General features: G+C 32.7%; 1 protein-coding gene across 11 annotated transcripts in view; it reads left to right on the forward strand.

Moving 5' to 3' along the window:
* The window catches only part of pHCl-1 (pH-sensitive chloride channel 1), a 300,587-nt gene that overhangs the window by 205,107 nt on the left and 75,568 nt on the right, over nucleotides 1–19,912 (forward strand). For 10 of the 11 annotated variants that reach the window (XM_074128593.1, XM_074128591.1, XM_074128596.1 and 7 more), the window contains exons 4-7: nucleotides 1,712–1,813; nucleotides 10,449–10,589; nucleotides 16,538–16,626; nucleotides 18,688–18,752. In XM_074128593.1, coding sequence (XP_073984694.1) covers nucleotides 1,722–1,813; nucleotides 10,449–10,589; nucleotides 16,538–16,626; nucleotides 18,688–18,752 — 387 coding nt within the window. In that variant the 5' untranslated portion in view covers nucleotides 1,712–1,721. The remainder of the gene's footprint in view (nucleotides 1–1,711; nucleotides 1,814–10,448; nucleotides 10,590–16,537; nucleotides 16,627–18,687; nucleotides 18,753–19,912) is intronic. The other variant, XM_074128599.1, reaches the window with a different exon arrangement.

The raw sequence follows: 19,912 nt of genomic DNA on the forward strand, positions 1-19,912 counted from the left end.
AACTATGGTGCGCGCTACTTTGTTATATAATTTATAAAAATATTTTTTCTAAGAGGTAATCTTTCTTTTTCATAAGACATTTGTTAACAATAATTCATTGCTAATAAAAAATTAGTGTAAAAAACCTCACAATATTCTTTCATTTAAGACTAAAAGTTTTAAATAAACAAATATTGAAAGTTTAAATTTTTACTTTTTAAACATTTAATTGTGCAGTTCAAAATTTTAAGATGAGTAATAATAAAATGTAAACAAAATTGAAAATGTAGTCCCAAATTTTACTCGGTTTTTAACTTTTATTTTTATAAACTTAATAAAAAAATGTACATTACTTTACAAAAGTTGTTGCAAAAAAATTACAGTTATAAAGGAGGGTTTGCCCTATATTTTAAAGAAAATTTGGGAATTTTATCTTTTATAGAAAAATAGAAAAAAATTGTCAAAGTTGGGTGTTTTTCAACGTTACGCTTTTTCGTGCAGTTTTTGATGATCAACCCTTATACAACTGTCCTACCGGACAGTTTTAATAATGATGTATCAATGTACTTACGTTGTAACCTTCATTATACCTTTATTTGTTTATCCAAGGCAGTAGTGGAGCTTGCGTTTATCCCTGAAGCTGTCCAACAAAAACCTAATTATTATTCATAAACTTAGCTCATAGCAGGTGGAAAAGAGAGAATTTAAATCTAAAATAGTGATACCTGTCTATATTTACATTATGAACAATAAAAACCGTCTAATACCGCTAAAACTTTTCTTACAGTTCCTCTGTATTCAACTTGCCAAAACCTAGATAACACTCTCATAATACGGAAATCCTAAACCAAAAAAACTATCACCAGATATTGCACTTGTAAACCAATCAGTCACTAAGCCTAATCAAACTAACAACTTTACGTTCTTGTCTAAAAAGGATACGAAATTCTGAAGGCTTTATACGCAGCCTTGATTTCAATAAAGAATATCAATATTACTGTCAGGCAGTGCATAGAAGGCTTTTGTTGCCCACAATCTTCTACCCCAAGAGCCTTAAGTACAAAATGAAAATTGGTCCTACCTTTACTAGAAGTAGCTCATCGGGATTTTCATATTTTCCAAAGGTTCTTGTCCAATCTCTCTCTTTATGGACAATAATTCTAGAGAGTACAATATAACTGTTTATTTCCACGCCTAATAATGGTTAAACCGCAATATTCTGGAATAATAATCTGATATAAATAATCACCAGACTAGATCCAGACATTTTTGGTGTCATGAAACAAGCTTGTACAAAATTCGTGCACTAAATTCTTTCAATTAGAGATATCAGCCATTTTTGTACTGTCACATTTCTCAAAATGTTTAGAACGCCAATTGTACAGACGCCGGAAGAAATGGTAGATATGTCATGAATGATTTCCATTGAAGAAACTCTTCAATAAAATTGACTTCTTTCTAAAATTTTCTACTTGGATATTTGAGAACATGGATTAACCAATTGGTGTCACAAATTTGTTTATTATTGTAATTTTTATAAAGTAGTTGATAGAAAATAGATTTGCATTTTTTTGCGATCTACCTGCGTTCAACATTGATCGTTAAACTAGCCAGAAAAATAAACTTTTCTTCCAACTAATTTACTCTATCCAACGAATATTTCAATTAACTGTTTATCTAGTTGTTAATTACGATACACTTGGCATTGATGTAAATAATACTAATGTTGCAGATGTCCTAATATGGGTGTGATCGGGCAGCTGCGTGAAGCGGCTGTCGCTTATGTACTTCTCTGCTGCTTCGTTATTCCAGCGACTTCATCTTCGGCAGCTATGTAAGCATTTATCTTTGAGTTTTGATTTTTGGCTGTCATATTTATCAATTATTTAGCTTCTATTTATGTTTAAAAAAAATACCTAATTTAGATTGTGTCATATTTTAACTCGTTTACATCAATATGTCGGTATTATCAATGATATATCTATTGTAACTCATTCATAAATCTCATATATGGTCGTACGTCGTACAATAGTCGCTATTTAAACTACGAGTTGTGGCTATTAAATAACGAGACTGATGCTACTACAGAAGAACTATGCATGTACCAAATCCTAACGACCGACAGCTGTGCAGCGTAAAGTCTTCTCTTTCGATTGCAGCGTCTCACGTGTTTGTAGAGAAATCTGTCTGACCGGAACCGTTGTTTGTGTAAGAGGTGTTAGTTTCGTTTTGCCGAAAACATGATACTACACATGTAGTAGAGCAACGAATTGTCGTGAAATTTCACATGAAACTGGGTAAAATCGCTACTGAAACTTATATTTTATTAAAAGAAGTTTATGGTGATGAATGTTTATAACGTGCGCGAGTTTTTGAGTGGTTCAAGCGTTTCCAAGATGGCCGAGAAGACGTCGAAAATAATGACCGCCCGGGTCGCCCTTCCACATCCAAAACGGAAGAAAATATCGATTATAATTAATCAACATTACTACTGTGAGGTGCTTGCTCAACTCCGTAAAAGAGTAAGGAAAAAAACGACCCGATTTGTGGAAGAACAAGTCATGGGTTCTCCATCAAGACAACGCACCGTCTCACACTGCATTGTCTGTCAAGACGTTTCTAGCCAAGTACAACATCCCAGTTTTGGGCAACCGCCTTATTCGCCTGACCTGACCCCATATGACTTTTGTCTGCTCCCTAAAGTCAAATCTGCATTAAAAGGAACACGATTTCAGTCCGTTGAAGTTGTGAAAGAAAAAGCGTCACGCGTCATGCAGGAGCTCAGAGAAAAAGACTTCCAGCACTGTTTCGAACAATGGTAAATTCGCATGGAGCGTTGTAGGGATAGGGGAGGGGTGTATATTGAAGGTGATAATAACTAAATATGTATAAATTTAAAATAAAATGTTTTACAGCAATAGTCTCGTTATTTAATAGCCACACCTCGTATCCAGTAAAATATCTTCTTGCAGAAACGCAAACCGTTTGATATTTAGCTTCGATACACAAAGTACAGGGAAGTGGTTCTTCAACTACGCTCATTTAATATCCTTTTGTAATTTTACCTACACTGGTTTTCCTAATTTTTCTTGGAAGTTCACTACTTGTAGATATTTTTGCATTTTCCAGAGAGGCCATTGGATCTTTTGGTTCATTATTATTTTACTAATCCTAGGCTTAATTCTGCTTTTGAACCTTCTAAAGTCAACGATCTCATCATTATACAATTTCATAGCCTTTAATGTACATCTTCAGCTGTATAGTGTATAGAATAAAGATTCTTGATGCCCAACTGTGCGAAGGTAGGCAAAAGGGACGGTCATCCCGTGCGTCAAATTTCAAAGGGCGCTGAAATCAGATCGAAGTAACATTTTGTTTAAAAAATTATTTATTTAGATCACCCTTTCCAAAAATAATTAAATAAATGAATATTTTCCTTAACAATGTTAAAATGACGCAGTAGGTGTGTCAAATATTGGTTTGTCCCGTACGCCAATTTTACTTCACAAGCCTCTGATTTCGGAAAGGTACCATTGTAGCTTAAACTTATCAGATTTAAAAAACAGAAGTGTGTATCATTTATTTAGATCAACAGCTTTCTATCATAATATTTTTAAATAAATTAATAAAAATCTTTTCATTTGTTTAGATCAACAGCTTTCTATCATAATATTTTTAAATAAATTAATAAATATCTTTTCATTTATTTAGATCAACAGCTTTCTATCATAATATTTTTAAATAAATTAATAAATATCTTTTCATTTATTTAGATCAACAGCTTTCTATCATAATATTTTTAAATAAATTAATAAATATCTTTTCATTTATTTAGATCAACAGCTTTCTATCATAATATTTTTAAATAAATTAATAAATATCTTTTCATTTATTTAGATCAACAGCTTTCTATCATAATATTTTTAAATAAATTAATAAATATCTTTTCATTTATTTAGATCAACAGCTTTCTATCATAATATTTTTAAATAAATTAATAAATATCTTTTCATTTATTTAGATCAACAGCTTTCTATCATAATATTTTTAAATAAATTAATAAATATCTTTTCATTTATTTAGATCAACAGCTTTCTATCATAATATTTTTAAATAAATTAATAAAAATCTTTTTCACTTACAGATTATTTATTACTTTATTTATTATTTATTTATTAAGCTTACAGCTTACTTATTTATGCAAATAAATCATGGTAGGCCTTATTATTTTATTAATATTTTTTTTGCTCCCGAAGAACGAACCTGATTGAGAAAAACTTTACCTTGATAGATAGATTGAACTTTTTACATTTTTTATTACGCCTTGTCCTTCATACTTTTTTGTTTGAGGAACTAACTTATAATGCAATAACCACCTGGGAATAAGAACTTGAACAGAAATTGTGCATTATAGAGAACATTTTCTGGTTTCATTGGTTGTCATCAAATCATCTCTTGAAGATTTTCTTTTACCTGAATAATACACGCTATTTCCTTCAATATTTATTAATAACGAACAAATAAATAAGTCTATTTTTTTTAAGAGTGTTAAAATATTTAATGTTCTTGAAAGCCTACTGATTTTTGAAAGTAATAAAATATTGATGGAGATTCATTATGGTTCACGAGATATTTATTTAGTTTCTTTGGAAAGAGTATTCCCAACAGGATAGAAGTTTTGCAGTCTTCAAGGACTGTGTACAAGAATTCCAAAGATTAGCTTTGTGTACAATTTTAAGAAACAAATTTACTTCAAATATTAATTTTTTTTTATTTAAACGTATAATCGCTGTAGGGTAATGGTTTCCGAAATTTCTGTACCATCATTCCCTCTCTTGTTTTTTATAAATTGTTCCAGCTCCATTTTTTTTATTTTTTTCCATCATTTCAAAGTTATAAATTCCTATAATCAATTTAACAGAACACATAAAATTATTCTACATTTTTTGAAGATCTTAAAAGTATAATATAGTCTCCAAATATTACAGGAAAACGAATTTCTCAGTATACGAGGGTCGTTTGAAAAGTCCGTGCAAAGTCAGAGAGCTAGCACCGCTGGCGCGTATCGAGGTTATGTTTAGTTAGTAGCATCTCTTGGAAGAACACACACCAAGTTTCAGCCAGATCGGTCTATTTCTTTGTGTTTGGCATTCGTTTGAATCGAGGAAGTCGAGTGATTTTCAAAAAATGGACGAAAAAGAATTTCCTGTGTTGATTAAACACTACTTTATGAAAGGCAAAACGCCTCAGGAGACTAAAGAGAAGCTTGATAAACATTATGGTGACTCTGCACCTTCGATTAGAACAGTTTATAAGTGGTTTCAAAATTTTCGGAGTGGCCATATGGGCACAAGTGACGCTGAACGTTCTGGACGCCCTGTTGAGGTTACTACTCCAGAAATCATTGATAAAATCCATGATATGGTGATGGATGACAGAAGAGTGAAGGTGCGTGAGCTTGCTAGTGCTGTGGGCATCTCGAATGAACGGGTACATAATATTTTGCATCAACATTTGGACATGACAAAGCTATCCGCAAGATGGGTGCCGCGATTGCTCACGCTTGACCAAAAACGAAATCGTGTGAAGTGTTGCAAGGACGGTTTGCAGCTGTTCCAGAAGAATCCGCAGGACTTTAAGCGTCGTTTCGTCACTGTGGATGAAACATGGATACACCACTACACTCCTGAGACCAAAGAACAATCTAAACAATGGGTTACCAAGGAGGAATCTGCGCCAAAAAAGGCGAAGACCGTTCCTTCGGCCGGAAAGATTATGGCAACTGTCTTTTGGGATTCGCAAGGAATAATCCTCATCGACTATCTGGAAAAGGGTAAAACTATTACAGGTGCCTATTATTCATCGTTATTGGACCGTTTGAAAACCGAGCTGCAAGAAAAACGCCCACGATTGGCCCACAAAAAAGTCCTTTTCCATCACGACAACGCACCAGCTCACACCTCAGCAGTTGTGGTCGCAAAATTAATGGAAATAGTGTTCCAACTCGTTTCACATCCCCCCTATTCTCCAGACTTGGCTCCCTCGGACTATTATTTGTTCCCCAATATGAAGAAATGGCTGGCGGGAAAAAGATTTTATTCAAACGAGGAGGTGATTGCAGAAACGAATGGCTATTTTTCAGACTTGGACAAATCCTATTATTCGGAAGGGATCAACAAACTAGAGCAGCGTTGGACGAAGTGTATAAGCCTAAAAGGAAACTATGTTGAAAAATAAAAAAGGTTTACCCCAAAAAATTAAGTAGTTTTTATTTTTGCTCGGACTTTTCAAACACCCTCGTATTCTTTATTATTTCTTTTATCTCCCAATGTCTTTGCTAATACATAAAAATTAAAAAATAAATATTTCTGATGAAATGTTGTTCCCCTTTTAATGTCGCGCGCTATCTTAACCCTTCACTGCATGAATTTTTATTTTTCGTTCAAAAAATTACAGTTTATCCTCTATTTCATGGGAAAAATAGTATAAAAAATTCTGAACATCTCAAATCGATTTTATTTGGGTTTTTTCACTCGCAGCCAATCGGCTAAAGACTTAAATTTAAAGAAAATAAATTGATTCTTTTTTAACTGAGTACATCTTCCTTAAGAACTTAGCTAGGTGTATAAGGTTACCCTAGTAATTTATCCAAATTCTTAATTGAAATGTCATTTCCACCAACCCCTTTCTGAAGCAACATTTGATGGGGAAAATCAAATGGGAAAAAACACTACTGTCTCTCTGCCCAGTGCATTCTGTGGGTTAACCTTTGACCTACATAAACAAAAACGTCTCTCCTAAAGGCTAAATGCATCAAGTAACCGATAGGGTGCCAGTAGTAAAGAAAAATTCAAATAGAAAAGGTGTGTAGCCATATGCAATGAAGGGCTAAAGGGCAATGCCCCAAAATTTTGGAGAGCTATGTTTTATAGGATATATCCACACTAGTGTTCTTTGCACCAATGCTGGTTGTGCCACCATGCCCTCAGCATAATATACAATAGTTAGTACAACCCAACGCGTGCAGCATATGGCACGGCGTCTATAATAAAGAAATAAGCAATACCATCAAATATTGTTGAGCACTTCTGAATCGTCCTGACATTGAAATGAAAAATACAATTTGTCGACATACATCAACAATCCAATGAAAGCTCTAAAAAATGTGGTTCCACTTAGTACCGTTCCGACTCCGACATTGATAATAGCTAAAGTTTTAAAATTGTGTGAACTACAGAGCAATTAATAAAATGTATAAATCTGTTTTCAAGCTTCAAACTTTAAGGTTCCCTTCAGCTTGATTGACAGAATCGTGTTTGCTAAAATTGTGATTTACTAATATATCCTAAATTCCATCCTATAAATTAACAAATGTTTTCTTGGAAAAGTTATTCAGTACTCAAATTACTGACAGATGTGATATAGGCATGAAATATCTATATACCAATACCTCGCTTTGTGTCGTTTCGTTTTGCGTTTTTTCGAAGTTGCGTCGCTGCTTAATTAGTACTAATTTTCACTCTCGAAGTTGCGCTGTTTTGGGTTCGATTTAAATTTTCATTTTTTCTCTAAAAGATGGTAACACTTTTGTTTCTAATTGCGCCATGACATCAAAACTCGGGGATTCCCTTTCTAACTAAAAATCAACGCAATTTGCAGTTTTATTTTCACTTTGTTTTGCTAATTTTAGTCGGGTTCTACACAGAGCAAAAACTATGTACAGCCGTTATCAGTTTATGTATTCCATGAGTTTATACCCAAGGGAGGGTAAGGGTAAGCGGTTTTGCAGCGAGTTCGCAACTCGCACGATATTTTCATGGAATACATAAACTGATAACGGCATAGCAACTCGCCGGAATTTTTTTCCACGCGGAAATTTTTGCTCCGTGTAGAACCATACTTAGAGTTTACTTTGTTCAATTTTCTTTTTAAAAAGTAGTATTTTCGTAACCCAGGAACCTATCTTCGATCTTTACATGGTTTGCTATAGAAAATCTTAATTCACTTTGCGTCGTTTCAATTTGTGTCGTGTTTTTTTGGAACGTAACCACGACGCAAAGTGAGGTATTAGTGTATACAATAACAAGTTCGATGTGACGCGTATAAGAAAAGGATGTGGGATATGAATTTTGTAGGTTTCTGAGGGCCCAAAACAATTTTTAAAATCATTTTTTACTCAGAATCATGAAGGCATCTTTTTAAGAATACTTCTAAAAACTTGAGTAATAATTAAAACCTTCAGGAGAGTGAAACTAAACAGAACGCGAACTTTTAAGCAAGAAAAATATAGTAAAATAAGCTAGAGGAAAAGATTATGCGGAGAATGAAACGTGTAATAATTGTTGAAGTGAACCGGTGAGTAAAAAAGGGTAAGGATTAAGTAGAAGTCAGCTTGATGAAGAAGAAGAAAAGAAGGGCTAAGCAGGGAACTTCTTAGGTTGTTGTTGACGGCAGCGTTGTTAAGATCTTTGCAAAACTTTTCAATGAACTTCTTAGGAAAGTGAAAATACCTAATGAAATGTAAAAGAGATTCCTTATTCCACAAAAAAAAAAAGAAGACTAAGCACGTTTGCCTTAAACTTAAAGGCATCTTTGTTGTTCATAACATATTAAGGCATCTGTAAGAGTTTCATCAAAATCCGCATTGAGGAGGCGTACAGAGAACCAAGTGGTTTCTTCAGTTCGTTCATATTATCTACATCTGCACACCAAAACAAGTATTTAAAAAAAATCCAAAGTAAAAGATAAGACATTGGTCTTTTCTTCATCAGCCAATAGGATAAAGACTTAAAGAGTTCATCTTGCTCTTGATCAGTCAATAAATTATCTAAATACACGTAAGAATTCATAGTTGTTAAAATAGAACATACATTTAAGTAAAAAATATTTCCAAGTTCCATCCACTCTGTCAAATAAAAGAAAACTATTATTGAAAGTGTTAAATGTATTCGCCACCAGAATGCACTACTGAGCAGACTGTGGACTTGGCCTAACGAGTAATGTAAAAAATATAGATTTTTTAACTTGTAATTTAGACAATTTGCTAAAGCAATGAAGAAATAGTGGCATGAAGTAGTTTCTGATTTAAAACAGCGCCAGTATCAACTGTAATGTATTCATTAATTTTTAATTTATTCTTAAATTACTTTCGTTTTGATTGTTCAAATCAATTCTAGTTTCAAGATTTAACTGACCTTATCATTGTTAGTTTTTTTTTTTTTTTTTACCTGTATACATAATTATATCAGTTTTATTTTAAGCCGTAATTCACTATCATAATTGTGACCTTAGTATGTGACCAATAAATAAATCTTCTAAATATATTGTGGGTATAAAATCTATAAAATGATGCCAGTGTTACAAGACGGCCCTGTTACCCAGCTCAAACAGAGCTAAGTTTTCTATACAACATGAATGCAATAATATGTTCATTTTTTTTTTATTTCTCTCTCCTAAATTATCCTGCCTTTATTTTGTTCAGTTTAAGAGCGCCATCTGACCCATGTAGGACTGCAATTTATACAGAAGTGGAAGTGAAATAGGGTGTAAAAAAAAGTCTTTTATCATTTATAACCATTTGACTTTTGGATACTTTTACCAAAACTTATCTCTTATATTATCTAAATTCTTTACTTTTCGTAAAATGTTTATTAAACATATTCATATTTTCAGTGTTTATTCTTGTATTTTATTTATTTATTTTTGTTTAATGTGATTATGGAATACGAAATTTTAATGAACACAAGACGCTATTGGTAAAAAAAGAAGTTGAAGGAGAAGAAATGCTGGATTTAAATTCAAAAGACTGCAGTCGGATCAGCTTGGAATCGTACCAGGATCCAGTCGATAGTCTCTTCAATCCAAATAAATCTCTGGCCGAAGTAGTGGAGTCTACCAATAAAAATCAATGATTATCTTTATAGGACTGAACCGATGTGCCGTCTCATGAAGTTCAGAGTCTTAAATAATGAAATGATTAAATGTAACCTCAGAGAAACAAACCAAAAGCCCAACCATCATTCACAAATCTTTTCTTAGTTTTAGAGATAAAATTCCTCCTCTGTGTGAAATTAAATTTCAAATACATAGTTTATGTCTACCTCATTTTAAATTGTAAATATATTTGATGTAAACATCTACTTATCATAAAATATATTTGATATATTTATGAGCGTCTAGTTATTTACTAAACCTCTATGCTATGAATCTACAATATTGTTCATCATTTTTACCCATTTCAAGATAATAAATTCACATTTTTTTATAACCCCAACACAATACCGACGCCTGTTTAAACCTCTGACCCAGACATTCGTATTAATCGCTAATACTATTCTATCTTTACATATAAATATATACACTTATTTATAAATTTTGTAAAAACATGTAAAAGAAATAGTACAAAATAAAATAAGCAATCACTAATAAAAGAGAGTTAATATTATTAGAGAATATTTGTATTATTCTAGAGAGACGAACGTAAGAAGAGATTTGGAGAACCCTTCTATTACTTTAACAAATTCCACTACCGCTTCTTCTTCTCCTCTAGTTGATCAGGATGAAGCAAATTTAGCTTTGGTCACTTCTCTTGAAAATGATGATAATTATATGTGAGTACGATTGCTTCGCTCGCCTCCAAGAGTGTATGAATGTATTCTTTGGTGGGACGTTGGCAGAGGATTGACAAAATAATGAAGTAGTATTTCACACTTATTCAAGTAAAAACATCATGTAAATAAAACAACATTTGCAAATATTAAAAAAAAGTAAACGAGGTCTGTAAATTAAGCAATGAGACTGATTTTTTAAAAAAAATTTGTATTCAAAAAGAATTACAATTCCACATTGTCACCTTCAAAATAACTTCCTTCTGAAGCCATACTGCGCTGGAGACGTTTCTTCCACTCCTCATAGCAGTGCTCGAACTCTGATACTGGAATAGCCTTCAGCTGGTCGGTAACAGCCGTTTGAATGTTTTCGACTGTCTCAAAATGAGTTCCCTTGAGGTGATTTTTCAACTTAGGGAAGAGAAAAAAGTCACAAGGACTCAAGTCAGGCGAAAAAGAAGGCTGAGGAGCGACAGGAATGTTTTTGCTGGCCAAAAACTCGTTTATTGAATTTCATCAAGAACTGGTGGGTGTTGCATCACGATAATGCTCCTTGTCACACAGCAATTTCAATAAACGAGTTTTTGACCAGTAAAAACATTCCTGTGGCTACTCAGCCTCCTTATTCGCCTGAATTGGGTCCTTGTGACTTTTTTCTCTTCCCTAAGTTGAAAAATCACCTCAAGGGAACTCATTTTGAGACAGTCGAAAACATTCAAACGGCTGTAACCGCCAGCTGAAGGCTATTCCAGTATCAGAGTTCGAGCACTGCTATGAGGAGTGGTAGAAACGTCTCCAGCGCTGTGTGGCTTCAGAAAGAAGTTATTTTGAAGGTGACAATATAGAATTGTAATTCTTTTTGAATACAAAAATTTAAAAAAATCAGTCTCATTACTTAATTTACAGACCTCGTACATTAACAGGTGAAATACTGCTTTAAAAAAAATAATGTCGTATTTAAAAAAATATATATATTAACAAGAAAATTAATAGTTTTGTGAAAACTAAAAAGAAATTAACAAGCTTATCAAATGAGCATGCTAAGCTGTTTGTTTATCTTTGTGTGCGTGTTAGCTGTGTTAACTTCAACTACTACAGATATGCTTCCCTTGACTTGACTGTTGGCTGCTTGCACTGATTTTCAAAAAATTTAAAAAAAATAATAATAATCTGAAAACCAAATGTGGCACAACTTTTAATCGCGTTTATATTATCTACTTTCCTTCTATTTTTCATTTATTTATTGGTTTTAATTTCTGTTTTATATACTTACTGTGTTTTGCTATTGTTAGTTTTAAGATTGTAAAATTATTAGTATCGCTGTTATCAATAAATCGGCTATTGAAATGTTGACAGATAATGTCAACTTTTAGTTTTCCTAAAGCAGATGATATTTATAAGTAAATAAATAGCCAGTCAGGTTTAACGTTAAGATATTTGTCGTATTAACGATAGGACAGGTTAAATGCTTATAAAACTTTAGATTAATTTAACCTTGCGTGCATAAGTTGCTGGAATTTACGTTGTAGTATTTTATAATAATTTTTCGGATAAATTTAAAGTTAAATAATCTAATACATGTAAGACGGTTTTTTGAAACAGGTTTTATTATTCTGTAAAGAATAATTAAATTACTAGCTTATATGTCACCGTCGTTTAACACTATGAAAACACACTATGTAACGTAAACACTCTAAAGTGACGCTGAACCTTCCCAGGCTGTAACCTAACATTCAGGTTGTGTCGCATTGTCGTCAACACCTGATGGAGCTTTTACAAACATTCTAAAAAGTTTTTCCGCAAAATCAATGCTACATACTCTTTGTACAACCTATGTTAAAATATAACATTCCCAATCATTATTACCTTTCTGGACATCCCAGTCTTTTGTCCATATCCATTTCAGACAATCCCATCCGACAAACGAAGTGGCACTGGCTTGGTTTTGAAAGCGGAGTTTAGCCATTTTAAGATTGTCACATAACATCGAGCTATGACCTTGTCGAGCTGTGGAGGATTTGTAATTGAGAACATAGTTTTTAATCGGCATATAACTTTGTGTAGTGTCACAGCCAATTGACAACTCGTATAACCATCATGTCCGCCTCTTTTGGTACTCACCACTAAATGGAGTTATGCAGCAACGTTTGTGAAGCAGGAATTTCCAGTTATGTAGCAGGATGGGAACCAGTGAACGTATCGGTTCATAAAGCAAGGGGATCCATCAATTATTGCTTGGTCCGCTAGTGACCATTTTAATTTAATAAAACGATCATTTCTAGCGAATGCTAATGTAGGAAATTTTACGCAAATGCAAAACTTCGTATTTTCAAATGATCAACAATAAAATTAATTAAAAGGTGATATTCATTTTTAAATCCTACAATTCTTGATACATATTTTCTTGAATCAGTAAAACTAAATGTTTCTTTTTTCTCTCTCTCTCTCTTGAGAAGTTCTTGAATATCATTAAAATGAAGGAAGATGGTAGTGAGACACTTAAGTGTAGAGCCACTGGGAATATTAAATAATCATATCTCTGCCTTTAAATAAAGAAATTGACGTAGACATTTTATTTAATTACATACGCTTGAATTGTACGGTTTTTGTACTCATTTTCCACTTTTTTTGTTTTAAGTTGGCTACATTTTTTAAAATTAATTTTTGACTGATAAATTAGGTTAAATTCTCATAAATGTTATGGTAACTTTACTCAGCGAGTTTGTCTAGTAAGTAAAGCTACTGTAAGCTTTAGCAATTCAACAAAGCCAAATTTTATTATTATCTTTTCTTATATCTCCGTATTTTGAACTGTGATTTCTCCTTTTTATTCAAATTAACGCTAAACAAAACAAAAAATCTTCTAAATTCAGAAATGATTTCAATTATTCTTGCCCATTAAATAACACAATAACAATATTTATTTATATACATATAAGGGAAATCATTTAACTTGAATCACAAGATTTATACGGCAAAATTAGTGAAAGCATTGATATTTATATTATTGTAGAAGATGATTTTATTTGATTTTATGAACTAATTTTAACTAACTTTCAAATTGCAAGTAATAAAATAATCACATGTAATATCTGAGAAGCTTAGAAAATGTAAGCGTGTGCTATCTAGCGGGACAATAAGTAACCATAACGCTTGGTTTGATGAAATGTTGAAACTATCTGGGAATAATAGTGAATCTCATGCAAGTGCTATTTATGGATTATTAGTTTATACATTAATAGGGACTATTGATTACGTTACTATACAATATAGTCTTGATTTCTACAAAGTATTGCATGAAACGCAATGCGCACCGTCAATGTTAAACCATATTCTACTTGCTCATTTATCAAAAGTATAATTTTTTTATTGATAAATATTAAAATATCTTCTCTGATTTTTCTTCGAATTCACAAGTTATATTACACGAATATCTCTTGCACAACTTTTTTTTCCCCTAATTGTGTAACTTCACTAAAGGCATTATTCATCACAATTTTTAATACTGCTTTTTATTCCTTGATTGATACATAAGTTTTGTGTCTTAATATTTTATTAATTTAACCATATATTCAATTAGCATTGTTTAAAATTGTAAAAGTTTGATAATTTAAAGAAATGAAATTATTACATCCTGCTTTAAGTTTGTTTAATTATATTGTATAATATTTAATTAAGCTGATGGGTAAAAGAAATTAGGGAATTTCGTGAAAGGGGAACGATATTATGCGAAGGGTTGGGTTCTAGAATAGAAGAGGGCTATAGTAACTCTTTTTTTTTTTTACTTTAATTAAAAGAATTGGTTAAGATTGGAAATAAGGAATGATTAATAGAATCTGATCCCTCATTCTTGTATTCACATTAAGTTATGCACAATAATTTAACTAAGTTTTCGAACACCGATTCTGTTTTATCATCTGTTGATTATATCTTTTCATGTTTTTTTTTTTAACAGTGAGTTGTTTCTCGTATTAAATTTCTACATAACAGAACCTGGATCATTGCCGATATTGCTGTTTTTAAAGGTAGAATGGGAACAAAGTATAACGGTTGAGGGTAAAGGTTGCTTTTGATAGGATTGACCTTTATTCTCAACCCGACAAGCTATACTTGTTAGTAGTTAATGTAGGCTGTATTTGGGACTTTATTACGAAGTATTATTAATAACCTACTAGGGGACAGAATTAATTTTTTTTTTTTGTGAGAAAGATATTGCTATTTATCAAATAGTTAATTCTTGTGTTGCTATGTATCTGTTCCTAAATTATTTTTTTTTAAATTGTTTAACAAAAATATTTTAGATTTTTTTTCTAAAACCCAAAACTTTATTAGTTAGTTTAACTTTCGTAAAAGCTCAAACAAGGTCTGTCATGTATCCTTCATGAATGCAGCTCCTAATGTTTACAACATTAACAGTGCATTAAAACACTGGGTGGTTATATTTATTAAAAGAGTGCACATTTTTACTATAGGAAAATTCTACTTAACCTTAAAAGAAAAAAAAAATGGAAATAATAAAATATTATCGCAGTTCAGCGTAACTGGATTTATAAAGGGATAAAGCTGTGGACCTTAAGCAATAAAGTCGACCTTTTGAATTCAATCAGCCAAGTGTACATCATATCCTTTAATTCTATTTACGTTGAGCTCAGAGAGTTTATTTTTAAATTAAACATTTAAGGTAAAAGTTGAGTAAAATTAGACAATAAATTTATTTATTTCAATTCTAGGAAGTTAAATGAATTCCAAGTTTAAATTCCACTTTTGGCGTCTTTTAACAAAACTTCTCAATTTTCTTTTTTCAACCATTGCTTCTCCTGGATGTTGTCCATGTATCAGTTACATAGGTAAACATTTAGAGGATTAAGGTTTCTGTGCTACCGGATCTCCGTGAAATTGTTGTCTTTTATTTGGCGGATTAGTTCGAAGTAGCAGCTCTGCGTGTCCATTACTCTGACCCTTATCTTACGCACATTCATACTTTATTGTTTTTAGTAAACTATAAACCTAAGGCTGGAAACATAGTGGAGCGGCGAGCAAAGCGGCGAAAACAAACACAAGTTAACCGTATGGGACCGCGCATAGTGGGGAGCAAAGCGAAGATAGAGCAACGCTACCAAGAGAGAGAGTAGAGCAACGCGTTATGACATGTTCGATTTCTTCGCTCTCATCGCGCTGAATTTTCAAAGGAGAAAATGGATATTGCTGCATTTATTGGTGTAGTTTTTTTTTTTAAAGAAACCTCTGTGGGACCAAGAAGGATCTTCTACATCAGGATTTGTGTTGGATAAGAAATGGGACAGGATTAATGGGGTTAACATTGAAATGTTGAAATAAACATTTGAAAATACGAATGAAACTTGCTAGGATGCCCCCGAAGATGTTAGTACTAGTGATGGAATTCACCATGTTCATTTCTAGTCATGTTTATATCATGAACACTGCAGCCTCCTGCTACTAAGCTGCTGTAAATACCAAATTTTCAAGGAAGAATTTTTGTATAGAAATAATTCCTCCATCATGCCTCGAGGAAAGAAGAAACACGACTAAACTCGTCACTAAATGCATGCGACTCTTTGCTCGCTGCTCGTCGGTCTCTTTGTTTTGAAGCAACTATCATCGCCGCTTTGCTCGCCGCCCCACTATGTTTCCACTCTAAGTAGCGTACCAATTCACGTCCCTAAAAACAGTAATCGTCTATTGCAACAGACTGTGTAGAGGCTTGATTGCCGTTCTTTCAGTGGGCTTATACTTAGTCTTTGCCTGGTTTATCTTCAGCTTCTTCGGAAAGTAAATGCATTCTACTTCTATATTTTAACCTATAAACTCTTAAAGCTACTCAATGGATGAATTTGAAAGTTCCATGTATTTCTACTTGAAAACCTTTCATTTAAAACAAAAACTTAATTTTTCCAACAAAGTTATAATGTTACTTTTTATGGCTGTTCCAGATTCGAAGACGGACGATCTGATAAGGAGATTTTGGATAATCTTCTACTTCCCAGCAGATATGATAAGAGGCTTATTCCACCAGTCTCTGGTAATTGTAGTTCTTTTTATTGATCACAAAACCTCAATTCTTAGAGGCACAACTAAGGTACATAGTACTTCCATATTGGGAAGTTAATTGACACTTCTTGAAGAAACTTGTCTCTCCAAAGTTATCCTAACCTAACAAACCAATCGACTGTACTGTACCACGCACATTCATGCAGAACATTAAGTGCCAGCAAAGACAGTTGATGTTAACAATTTCTTGGATTTAGTATAAACACGATGGCTTACCGCATTCATAATTTTCGCATTTGTATACTTTACTGCTGAAAACATTCCGTTTCAAATAGATTTTCAAAACATCTCCTGTAGAACAGATTTTTAAATAATTTTGCTTAGTCACCTAGGAATGTGTTTGTGGCGAATGTGAGCAATGAATATTGAACAGGACTGATTTTCCAGTCACACCTAGATAGGGAAACTTTAGCTTAGTATTTTTTTCCTTTTTACTTTTGGAGCTTATCCAAAACCAAGTTGAAGTGCAAGGTGCTCAAGCTACATCCTAAAGTCTGGTAAATACCTGGGGGTAATCGAGACCATCTGTTATTACAACATTCCTCGCGTTCAAGCTTTTGATTGCTAAACTGATCCTCCTGGACTCGTCCTTTTCTTTTCCATGGATTTAAATAGGTCTTCTCTCATGACTCTGTCAAAAGCCTTTGCTAGAGATACAGAAGAAACTTGTGGCGGCTTTCCTTTGCGATCGCTTTAAGAAAAAGTTGTCTCATAATTTTAGAGATTGGAAGCCAAAGGAAATTGGTAGAAGGATCTTTTACAGAAACGGAAGAAACAGAAAAGGAACATTGATCAAAATGAGTATATTTTGATCTAGAAATGGAAAAATTCTTTGATTTTATTAATTATTAAAAAAAGTTAAATTGCAGTTTTAAATTTGGTAATCAAAAGCAATGCGCAATTCTTAATAAACAGAAGATTGAATTGAATTGTGTACAATTCAATAAGCAGTAGTCGGGAGAAGTATATTCAAGAACATTCATAGAAGGCAATTCAATACCACTTCGTTAAGGTACTTTTACTCCATATTGTAGACCAGATATATGACAGGGCTCTAGCAGTGCTACTAGTTTGACATACTTGTACACAGTATATAGGTTATATGTCTGGCTTTAGTGTTAATATGTGTGCAGAACGCGAAAATGCTTTTAACCCTGAACTCCAAACTCCATCAAGTAGTCTATTTCTTTTTGGTTCCTTTTTTCTTCAAACGCCTGTTGCTTCCCATAGTTTCCTACTGAAATCCTTCAGCCACTATTCGTCTTAACTTCAAAGACTGGTCACTGTGACAAGTATGAAATATAGTAGTTGATCGACCTGCCTGGAGCGTGGAGAGAGTGAAATTGATTTAAGAGAAGTAATATTGGTGAAATCATTTTCAATTATGTACTAAATTTTATCTTCTTGTCTACTATTGTACTTGTTTATTTATAATTTTCAAAAAAATTTCCACTCGAATCGTTTACATGGTTTGCATACTGATTCCAAAGATTGTGTTTCTTCAACACAAAGTGTGTTTCTAAATATCGTAAACACTTTATATTCATAATTATGTTTAGCATGCAATATATGACTCGACCCTTAATGGCGCAGCTTTGACGTGTAATTGGTTCTAGTGACCTTTAGTGAGTTCTGTACAACCTATATTTTAACAGAATTACCCAAAGAAAAACGCTTATTCTTCTTTTAACATTGTAAATATAGATATCATTTAACCAGGAGATATTTTCGGATAACAGATTTCTCTCAGGTTGGAATTCTTAAATTTAAAAGGGATCTATATTAAAGGAATTTGCATAAAATAAATTTCTATGTAAAAATATTTCATGTAAAAGTGTTCTGAAGGATATCGAGTGTAGTATACGAATGCTGTTGGAACCATTTGGTTTTGATAATCATTGTTAATAATAAATTAATATTTCAATGATAGCTATCAAAATCCTTTTTTGGGGGGCATTTTATTGTCAATAATATTGTTTCTCGAAGACTTGTTTTTTTTTTTTAATTTTTACTATCTCTTGTTTTCTTTCAGGCACCCTGACAGTGAATATGAGTGTGCTACTTCTATCTCTCGCCTCACCTGATGAATCCAGTTTGGTCAGTAATATTATTTAATGAATAATTAGTTTGTTTCTTCTTATATTTATACAACTTTTATTAGTTCACGTTCCAAGAAATTGTAGCACCATAGGAAGAAGTGAACTGCTTGCTAAAACCGTTGAACCAACCAGAAGCACAAAAGTTGAGGGCTTATCATTTTACCCATTTTATCAAACGTATACATAAAGAAATATACATTTCTATGTTGAAGGAGGCAACAATTAAAAAAAATAATTAATTTTGCGTTTCGTTACCATGGTTGGCAATCTTGCTTATTGATATAACCCCAAAGGAACGTTATAATTGCACTGAACTGGAATTTGAGAGATCAGCTAGTAATCATGGACTGGTAATTAATGTTAATGAAACGAACGCACGTAGAACGTCAAAAAAAAAATCTGAAAGATTACTTAATCAACAAATGCTTGAATCTGGCTTGCCATGAATTCAATTACTGGGAACAATCTTTACAGAATAAATTGAAGCAAGTGGTTAAGGCTAGAACAGTGGCTGGCAACAAGTGCTTGTTTGCTTTACTAAAGTTTATCATTTTAGTATCACAAAATGGTAGTAAAGTAGGTGATAACTTATGCATGAAACTTGGATGACAGTGATTAAGAGAAGAATAGTTTTTGGAGTATGACAACGGTAAGGTTCTTAGGAAGAAGTTGGTAGCTAAATGAAGAATATAGTTCTATAGAGTAATTATGAAACCTTCGACGATGGGAATATTGTGTCAGTGTGAAGGAAGCGCAATTAAGGTGTACCTAGAAAGAAAGGAGAATAAGAGATTTCTTAAAAGGTTTATCTAACGTATGCCAGTTGAGGCAAGGCTTATATCATGATTGCGGTGGTTGGACGACCTCCGAGAGGATCAACAAGATGGCTTTGATATGATATAGATGGTTAGCTAAGAATAGAGCAGAATACCTAAAACTATAGTGCGAAAGTAATAATAATTGTGTCTAATTCTGAAATTGGCAACCAGTTTTGTTGCCAGTTTAAACGTTATGAACTCTGTAGAAGTAATTGTGTGGCGTCGATTTCATCTGTACGCATTTCTTTTTGTTTCTTTGTTGGTTCCTGAATGAATTTAGCAGAACTGTTGAAAATGTGTTTTATAGAACTTTGTATAAAGCCTTAAAAAATTGTTAACG

Source organism: Rhodnius prolixus, unplaced genomic scaffold (genome assembly GCF_049639745.1).
Source record: "Rhodnius prolixus isolate KJV_2025 unplaced genomic scaffold, Rpr scaffold_9, whole genome shotgun sequence".
NCBI classification, from domain to species: domain Eukaryota; kingdom Metazoa; phylum Arthropoda; class Insecta; order Hemiptera; family Reduviidae; genus Rhodnius; species Rhodnius prolixus.